This window comes from Diachasma alloeum, unplaced genomic scaffold, assembly GCF_001412515.2.
Source record: "Diachasma alloeum isolate Michigan unplaced genomic scaffold, Dall2.0 Dall_scaffold_00874, whole genome shotgun sequence".
In the NCBI taxonomy this organism is placed as follows: Eukaryota; Metazoa; Arthropoda; class Insecta; order Hymenoptera; family Braconidae; genus Diachasma; species Diachasma alloeum.
Genome location: NW_021680995.1, coordinates 96,846 through 106,674, shown reverse-complemented (window position 1 = coordinate 106,674; position 9,829 = coordinate 96,846). Strand labels below are relative to the sequence as shown.

Sequence of the window (9,829 nt, the reverse complement as noted above, 5' to 3'; positions counted from 1 at the left end):
AGTGGTACTTCTACTGAGGTGGCGCCATCTAGTGGCATTTTCCACCCATCGGTATTTTCCTTACCAGTAGGTATAGGGGGTTCCTACTTTACTGACCACTGTCCAACTGTGGCAGTTTACCGACAGTGTTTACTCTATCGTGGAGGCACTAGATGGCGCCTACTACCCGATTTCGCATGCAACATACAGATAATTATTGTTTGTGTGGGCTTCCGCCAGGCCTCTCTCCCAACCGAAAAGAAATGAGCGGGGAGCATAACGAAAGTGCCCCCCCTGTCCAAAACTTCGGCTGCCGAGCTCCTCCTTCCGCCTTTTCAGGCGAAGTCCTCGCTCTCGTCTCCGTCAGCCTTTGGGAGTTCATCCTCGTCCATCGACTGAGCTTGAGCGAGCCTTTCAGCTCTCTCTCTCGCCCTCCGCTCCGTCCTGCCTATTTTCTCAGATTTCGCCGGCTTCCTCGGTTGCAGGGGAATAAGGTCCTTTTCCGTGCTCTCCCTGAGCCACATAACCCGGCTCCCTTTAGAAGGGCCTTCCGGCCTCCGGCGCTCGCTTGGAAAGGCGTGCTTTCGCCCTCGCCTTTGCATCGGCCTTCTGCTGCTTCCTCAGCAGCGTCAGGGTGTCTCGAAGCACATTCTGCCCGAATTCAGGCACACAGGGGCCCATGGCTTCCCACTTCTTTGTGCAGGAGGCACAAAATTCCTCGCTGCACGGGATGCCGCACTTTCGGCAGTGGGGCCTTCGGGCCTCCAGGCAGTCTCTGCTCTTATGCCCCGGTTTCCTGCAGTTACAGCACAGCCGTGCTGGAATGAGGGATTGTGGGAGTCTCCTCCTCTTCTCCTCCTGCCTGGGGGTCTCGTCGTCGCCGAGAGCGGATGAGGTATCCATCCTCTCGTCTTCAGAGGCCTTACGCTTGAGGATTTTCGCCCCAACCGCCTCTGTGGGTCCTTCACCCCTGTGATGGAGTATCTGGAGCTGGATCTTCCGTGCCTCCGCTTGGGGGTCCTTACCCTTAGGGTTTTGCGCCCCTCAGCTCTTCCCCTTCCTCCTCCCTGTTAAAGGGAGTTTGCCCTTGGCCTCGGAGGTTATCTCTTTGGCCTCGGACTCCAGCGCTGCGGCTGGGGGGATTCTCCTCTCAGTGCCTTTCGGCCCTGAGCTCTCCGGCTTCTTCCCGTCCAGGACTTCGGCGTAGGTGCGCCTCACCACTGCCCCAGTGCTCTGCTCGATGTGGCCTTTCCGCCCCACCTCTTCCCCTTTTTCCTTGTCCCTTGGCCCTGGAGCTCTGCTCCTCGGCCTTGGGCTTCAGAAGGGGGGTCCCTGGTCTCCTGGCGGGAGGTTTGACGAGGGTTTTTCGCCCCGTCTGCCTCTCCCAGGGTCCGGTGGTTTTATCCGCCCTTCCCATCGGTGCTGGTGGCGGTATCGCCGATGTCGAGGGCCCCAGGTTGACAGGTGGCAGCTATGCAAACATAGCCGCCATCAGCCCAGGGTTTGCCGACAGAGTCGCCACCAAGCTCTTTACCAGCTCCTCTGGCGTAGCCTCCGGCGTTGCCTCTGGAGCTCCAATCTCCTCGGGATTTTTCGCCCGAGTCCCGTCCACAGGGGGAGAAGGTGCCGTAGTTGACACCTCTACCTCCATGGGGTGCATCTCCATCCGCTCTAGGGGCTCGAAGACAGGCGATGGGGGCTCGTCTTCCTCTTCCCCGAGCAGCAAGGCCATCTCGGCCAGCTCCTCAGAAGTGAGCTCTCTCTCTCTGCAATGGACAGAGAGGTTAATTCATTAAGGGGATTGGCCTCATTACCTTGCGGCAACGTGGTTGCTCCCCCGACACTTTCCTCCAGGGTAATTTCACCCTGGATGCTTTCCTCGAGCTCCTTGGAGCTCGACTTACCTGCCTGTACTGCCTCGGCGGTTTTTACCACCTTCTGTACTAGCTCGTCCAGGGCTTTGTCCATCGCACGGGGTTATTCACCACTTGCGCACTGTTCTTTTTGCTAGGGAGCGTCCGAAAATTTTTGCGTCCTTTTGCTTACGCAGACAAAACAGAAAAGGACACTTCCCGTGGTCATTTCCCCCAATTCCACAGGTGTTGGGGGTGGGGGGATTAGGGCGCGTGTCAATTAAATTAATCGCCGCCGGTAGTCCCCTCTAGTGACCTGAACTTCGACCTAAATTTACATATTTAGGCGGTCCTTTTGAATACCTGTGATTGACATCAATCAAAGGGGTTCATTTCATCCTTCGCGCGGATTGTCCGTGGCGTGGCTCGCCCTCGGCGGCGGAATCCATACTACCGACACCTGCAGTCGGTAATACTATTCTTTACCAGAATAGATTTCTTCTACCGTGTGTTGGTAAATGCGTTTTTCAGCATTTTTCGTATATGCGAGGAGTAAATTCAATTCCACTGAATTTTCCCTCGTTCTTTTCCAATTTTTCAGATGGAAAAGCGGAATTTCTCGCGTCCAAATCATTCTCCTCCGGGTGACGAGGAAAACAATCCATAGAGCCACGAAAAAAAACACTTCCCCCAATGAAAAATCATTCGGGCTATCTGTTCTTGATACGGAAAAAAAAATTCCCCTTTTCCAAGGTGCAAATTTCAGAATTGTGACTCATTCCTCGTTTTTCCTCAAAATTTTTCATTAGGGAGAGGGAATTCCCCGCACTTGAGACCATCTCCTTCCGGGTGACGAAGAAAACAGTGCTCAAAGCAGCAAGGAAAATATCTCCCCAAACGAAAAATCAATACTGTCGAATTTTCGTCGGGGAAAAATAAACTCGTCCTCTCAATGTCATCTCCCCCGGGTCTCGAGGAGACAAAGTATCGAGTTTCTGAGAAAATCTCCCCACGACCGAAATTTCGTGCCTTTTGAATTCTATTTTTCCCTTTTCAAGGAATTGATAAAATATGATTTGAAATTTGATTGAATCGACAATTTCTCGATTTTCCCCGCATTATCTACATGATAATTGCCACTTACCCTTTTCCAGGGTTTTCGGTTTACTCCTTTGGCGTGGCTCACGTCGGGCGCCATTTTGTAAGGATATTTCCCAGGTGGTTCACCCAGGAAAAATCCAAACTACTTTTTAGGCTGTCTCTATCGCTCAATAATCGGGCGCCAGTCGAACTTTCACGAGAGGTTCGACGAAAACCGGCCTCTGAGGCACACTCGTCCACTCAAAGGACTTTTTGGCTGGACAATGGATTGCCCAGCTGGCATCAGCGTGATACGGTAGAGTGGGCGAGGTCCACCAGGAGTACAACCGCCACATCCCCATGGCCTTTGCAAGCCGAGGATTATGCCTCGCGGCATAAGTTCCCTACTGAATTGGATTCATCTTTCCTCCGGAGGGTCGCTCGACTCCTCCGGCATGCTTCCTCTTCCCGAGTATTTATACTCGGGAGAATTTTCCGAATTATTTGCGAATCAGCCGGGACTCCTCAGAGCCTGGGACGTTGAGAGGCTGATCTGAGCAGGATGGAACTACGTTACCCATGCTACGACCACCCACGTCCTCAACCACCAGTTACCGCTTTGGTCATCGTGCGTCACTGCCTCCGGGTAGTACTGGACCGTCGGCGTATGGTCGGGCCGACAGGAGGATTTCTCGACTCCATGCCCACGGGCCCGTACGCCTCGAATAGTTCCGCCGAGACTAGATGACGCCGGACACGACGAGGTCGTCACTTTGCGTTCCGAAATAACTCAAATTTACGCGCGGGGGATGCAGGGGCATCCGCCTATATTCGCCGCCAAAGTTATGCATCAGGCTACGTGGAGTAAAAATCCTTACCATGGCTTCTTCAGCCATTCACCACTCCAGCACACTGTCACATACGTGACCTAATTTACCTACCGATAATATAGATTATCGATACACAGTATTGAGTTAATTCCTCCAGAGATGACCACCGGGCGCGACGACTGATTATTATTATTATTATCGAACCGTATCCAACTAAATGTAACCTAATAATAACCAATAGAGAATAAATCTCATATTATTAAACATCAGTGTTATTAACTTGATTAATACACAACAAATGGCGACGAGGAAAATTCGATACCACGGGTAGAAGTAATCCAGGCAAAATAGCACTAGATTACTCGAATAATCGATCAAACACATAAGCCCAGAGCACGTGCTTAGCCACCTTGGACTCCGAAAAGCCCGCATGCCAGGGGAAGGAGAAAAATCAGAGCAGCAATCCTCGAAGGTAGTTGCTAAAGGAAATAACATGAACAACACCGCTACTCAAGAAAGTCCAGCTCCAATCCAGCAAGCCATGAGTACGACAATCGGCACCTTGCCTGAGTTTAATAGTACAAAGTACAAATGGGAGGAGTACTTGGAGCGATGTGGGTATTTTTTCAACGCTAACAAAATTACCGAGGAGGATATGAAGAAGAATACGCTACAAATGGCGGTAGGTTCTAAATCATTCGACATAATTAAGAATCTAATGGCCCCAGAGCAACTCAAAGACGCAATATACACGTCAATAACAGAAAAATGCAACAAAGCATTCTGCAAACCAGTCAATGAGCTACTAGCTCGTGTTCGCTTCCAGAAACGCGACCAAAAGGCTGGAGAAACTCTCGATAATTTCGTCACAGCCCTACGAAAGCTAGCAGCGGACTGTAAATTCGGTGGAGATAAGGAAAGTCTACCACTCAGCGTCATGCTCCGAGACAGGTTCGTGACAGGTCTAGCAGACCACGAGCTTCAGAGGTACTTGTGCCGAAGGCACGAAGAGTACGTATCTCCAACGAACAAAATTGGCATAACAATTGACAGAGCCCTAGAAATTGCACGCAGCATCGAGGGGACAGAGAATCAACAAAAAATGTTAAAAAACGCCGAGGCTCCAGCAGTGAGCCGAGTCGAAGAGCTCACGAAAGGAAGTGAATAACTATAAAAGAACTTGCTTCCGCTGTGGGAATGGTAATCACTCACCTGATAAGTGCAAATTCCAGAATGCCACCTGCAAATTCTGCCAAAAGACAGGTCACATCGAATCAGCCTGCTTTGGAAAGAAAAGTGCAGAGAAAAATAAAAAAAAGTCCTCGACACATCACACAACTCAAGTAGATTCAGACTCCGATAAAGCCACAGTGTATGCTGCTAGAAGCAGTAACATATATCACACATCAAGAGCTGAATTCAAAATCAAGGTAAAAATAAACAATATAAAAGTAGACATGGAGATCCATAATGGGGCAGACGAAACCCTGATCAACATCTCACCTTTCAATAAAATTTGGAAAGACACTGAGCCACAATGGACAAAACATCAATCGAATCTGAGAGCATGGCGAAACAGACCCATCAAGACAAAAGGCACAGCCATAGTCGACGTGCAATACAAAGGAATTAAGAAGAAATTACCACTGGTAATCACCGACGAAGACAAGGGACCAAACCTCTTCGGCAACAACTGGTTTGAACCATTTGGTATTAAAATAACTGGAATACAACAAGTTGAAGCTAAGACTGAGTACCAGCAGCTACTGGAAGAGTACCCTGGACTCCTTAAAAAGGAGCTCTCCGGACACAAAGGTACCCCAATTCACATCGAGTTAAAAAAGGACTCCTCTCCTAAATTCTTCAAAGCTTGAAGGGTTCCATACGCCCTTGTGGAATCGGTACACGAGGCAATAACGGACATGGAAAGAGACAAAGTGTTAACCTCTATCGACCAATCAGACTGGGCAACTCCAGCAATTTTCGTTAAAAAACCAAATGGAACGATACGAGTGGCAGGTGACTACAAGGTCACTGTCAACTCCTGCATCAAGTCATCAGAGTACCAACTGCCATCATCAGCTGAAGCCATGGCGACGCTGAATGGGGGAACAATCTTCTCCCAAATAGACCTGAAGAATGCTTACAAGCAGTTACGAGTTGATGAGGAGACAGCAAATACACTGACCCTCAGCACACCCAAGGGTCTATACAAGGTAAATGTACTTTTGGATGGTCTAAATATTGCCCCCAGAATCTTTCAAAAATTCTTGGTAACGCGTCTACAGGACATCCCAGGAGTATTGATATACTTGGATAAAATAAAAATCCAAGGATCCACCAAGGAAGAACATGACATACGGTTGAGGGAAGTACTACGACGTCTGGAAATCGCCAATCTTCGTATCAATCGTGAGAAATGTGTCGTGGGAGTAGAAAGCATGGAATTCTTGGGATATGAGGTATCCAGCCAAGGGATCCGGCCACTAAAGAAGAAAATAAAAGCAATTGTCAAAATGCCGGCTCCAACCAACGTGAAAGAGCTACAAGCATTCCTAGGCAGCGTCAACTTCCACAATCAAAGTCTCGCAGACAGGGCCAATATCGCAGAGCCCCTACATCGATTGTTGGAAAAGAAGACCAGCTGGAATTGGACTGAACGTCACCAGGAAGCTTTCACGAGACTGAAACAGCATCTGGCATCAGCACCGATCTTATGCCACTACGACGAGTCCAAGCCCATCATCGTGGCAGCCGACGCATCACCGTATGGAATCGGAGCCATACTATCCCATGTGGATAAAAATAACATTGAACACCCAGTAGCCTTCTCGTCGAAAACGCTATCAGCAACCCAACGAAATTATTCACAGCTGGAACGAGAGGCGCTGACCCTAATACACGCAGTCACACATTACCACCAGTACCTAGCAGGCAGGAAATTCAAATTGATCACAGATCACAAACCACTGCTGGGGATATTCAATCCAAATCGTCCAACTCCGGAAATCATTTCCCCAAAGCTGATAAGGTACCTTAACACATTGAGAGCCTACGAGTATGAATTGGAATATCGAGAGGGACGAAAAAATGGTAACGTGGACACACTCTCACGCCTACCTCTGGAGGGGAATTTTGAGGAGGAGGAGGAGGAGACATATGGAGAAGTCCTAATGATAGAAAACGTCACTAGAGACCCAATCACTCACCGAGAAATTGCTGAGGAAACAAAGAAGGAAGAAACCTTGCGGCAAGTGAAGACATGGCTCCAACGGGGTTGGCCAGGCAAAGTTCCACCTCAATACACACACTTCTCCAAAAAAATAATGGAGTTATCGATTTATAAAGAGTGCATCATCTGGGGACACCGAGTCGTCATACCGACCACTCAACGTAAACAAATGCTTAAATATTTACACGCCAATCATCCGGGAATCTGTGGAACAAAAGCAGCAGCACGATCCTACGTTTGGTGGCCAGAAATCGACCAGGACATCGAAACAATGGTGAAAAATTGCCAAGAATGCATGGAAGTACTATCAGCCCCAGCGAAGACACCCACACAACCATGGGTAGCACCAGACAAACCATGGACTCGCTTACACGTTGACTTTGCTGGGCCTATGGCAGGACCGACATTCCTGATAGTCGTGGACTCAACTACGAAATGGCTGGAGGTCAAACGGGTGAGTTCACCAAATTCTCTCAATGTAATCAAAGTACTGCGAGCACTCTTCGCAACATTTGGCATTCCAGACACCATCGTGTCAGATAATGGAACAGCCTTCACATCTGAGGAAATAAAAGCCTTCTACCAGAGAAATGGGATCAAAGCCATGTACATCGCACCGTATAACCCACAAGCAAACGGCCAGGCGGAGAGAATGGTCCAAACAGCAAAACGCTCATTGAAAAAATTGAATGAAGGCGATTGGGAACTCAAGCTAGCTCGTATATTGCTTAAACAACACAGTACACCATCCACATCCACCGGAGCCTCACCAGCAGAGCTCATGATGGGAAGAAAACTACGTACAGCACTAGACAAACTCCCCCCAAACAACGAACATGAAACCAACAAGGGGTACGACTCAGTAAAAATACGGAGACTTCACCCCGGGGATAAAGTCAGAATGAGGACATACCGAACAGCAGGACCAACATGGATAGTAGCAACAGTGCAGGAGGCACTGGGCAACCGAAACTATCTCGTAAAAGAGAGAGAAACAGGACTGATTCACAAACAAGAAATCAATCAGCTCGTTCAGCTTCCGAGAGAGCAAGACGAGACACCCGACACAACTGACAGAAAACACAAAAAGAAAACCATCAACACTCAATTCTACACTGAGGAGAAGCCGGACACAGAGCAGGAGGACTCCGATGAATCTCAAGGTGAAGTGGAAATTATCAACGAATCTGAACAGCAAGACCCTCTCCCTGATAACATCTCCAGCGAGGGGGAAGCAGACGAAGGACAGGAAGATGAAGAACAAGCACACAACCAATGACGAAAAAGACCAAGACGCCAATGCGTTGGGAATGGTAGAACCCGTTATAGAGACAGCATACGGGAGTCAAGCATCGTCGAAGGTCTTCCCTAGAAAAAAGGAAAACAAACGACCCGGGGAGGAAAAACACATCCAGAAGGGGAGAGATGTCACATACGTGACCTAATTTACCTACCGATAATACAGATTATCGATACACAGTATTGAGTTAATTCCTCCAGAGATGACCACCGGGCGCGACGACTGATTATTGTTATTATTATGGAACCGTATCCAACTAAATGTAACCTAATAATACCCAATAGAGAATAAATCTCATATTATTAAACATCAGTGTTATTAACTTGATTAATACACAACACACACCGAAAGATTTTTCCAACCCCTCGGTTCAAGCGCTCGCGTGCGACTAACTCGGAATCTTACTGGGGCCTTCTCCCCCTAGTCTCTGTATCTCAGCGACGATAGGTCATTCCGTAACCTCATCCCCACCAATCAACCCGACGGGATCCCGGGGGCACAAGTCCTTTAACCTGGCCGTTGGTCCCGCGTCTACTCCGAGATAGCCTATAGAATCGCCCAGTTGGACAGCCTGTACGTCGGCCCCTTTTCCCCTAGCATATGCTGGGCGAATTCTAATATGCCGATAGTCTAGTAACGCTCTCCAGACCTCCAGGGGTCGCGGTTTCACCCATAACCGCTATGCCTTAGGTCTTTCATCGGTTTGTGGATCTTCTCATCCAGTCGCGGCTCTTTCAGCCGCCTCTAGATGTCACTTCCTGTCTCTCTTATCATAAGTTTAACAGTTCTCTTTCTGATTTAAGGGGATTTCAACCCGTAACGAGAAAATCTCGTTACAATATGTATGTATATATATATATATGTTACATTTTTGCATGGGAGTTAAAAACGCCTGTTACCTTCGCCCTTCTCCTCATAAATCTAGTTGACTCAAAATAAAACGAATAATGGGTGCCAGATAATTTTTAGCCGGAATTATCAAACCGAAAGTACACGAATTTCAAGTCCAAGCACTCAGAAAATTCCTAAACGACAAACCAAAAACGAAGAGAACTAGATATTTGGGGAAAGGTCACGGTCCACGGGTCGCTCAGTATGCTAGGTTGCGGAAAGAGAGGTGGATCTCAGGTGGAAACGAGGTTATCGGGAGGTCATAAAACCAAAAATGATCGAAATCACACATTTTTCTTACATGTTTCACGATTGAAATTTTCAAAAAAATAAATAATTAACATAATTTTATCTAATTGCCCAAAAAAACGAAAATTCTCAATAACAATCATCGCTCTTCTAACAAAACCAAAGAAAAGTAATAAATCCGACCTGAAATTGTAGGAACAAAATAATATAATTGTAATCGCTTCGATTACAAGGCAGAAGTAATCCAATTCCTCAGGTGTTATTGAAAACACGAGGACAATAGCGACAATATGAAAATATTCGTTAATACCAAAATGCTCGAGAATTTCGAGAACTGAGGAACAAGGTATGCGAGTACCCGTAAGAGTGAGACAGAGTGAGAGAGAGAGAGAGAGAGAAACATTAAAACGCAGCG

At 47.8% G+C, this 9,829-nt stretch overlaps 2 protein-coding genes across 2 annotated transcripts; both read left to right on the top strand.

Moving 5' to 3' along the window:
- Window positions 1-4,172: 4,172 nt before the first annotated feature.
- Window positions 4,173-5,616, top strand: LOC107045096. The gene is made up of 2 exons (XM_015267230.1): window positions 4,173-4,871; window positions 4,975-5,616. The coding sequence occupies exons 1-2, from the start codon at window positions 4,173-4,175 to the stop codon at window positions 5,614-5,616; spliced, it is 1,341 nt and encodes a 446-aa protein (XP_015122716.1).
- A 48-nt stretch (window positions 5,617-5,664) lies between these two features.
- On the top strand, window positions 5,665-8,419 carry LOC107045094 (uncharacterized protein K02A2.6-like). Its single transcript, XM_015267229.1, has 2 exons — window positions 5,665-8,137; window positions 8,199-8,419. The coding sequence occupies exons 1-2, from the start codon at window positions 5,665-5,667 to the stop codon at window positions 8,417-8,419; spliced, it is 2,694 nt and encodes an 897-aa protein (XP_015122715.1).
- The last annotated feature ends 1,410 nt before the right edge of the window (window positions 8,420-9,829 follow it).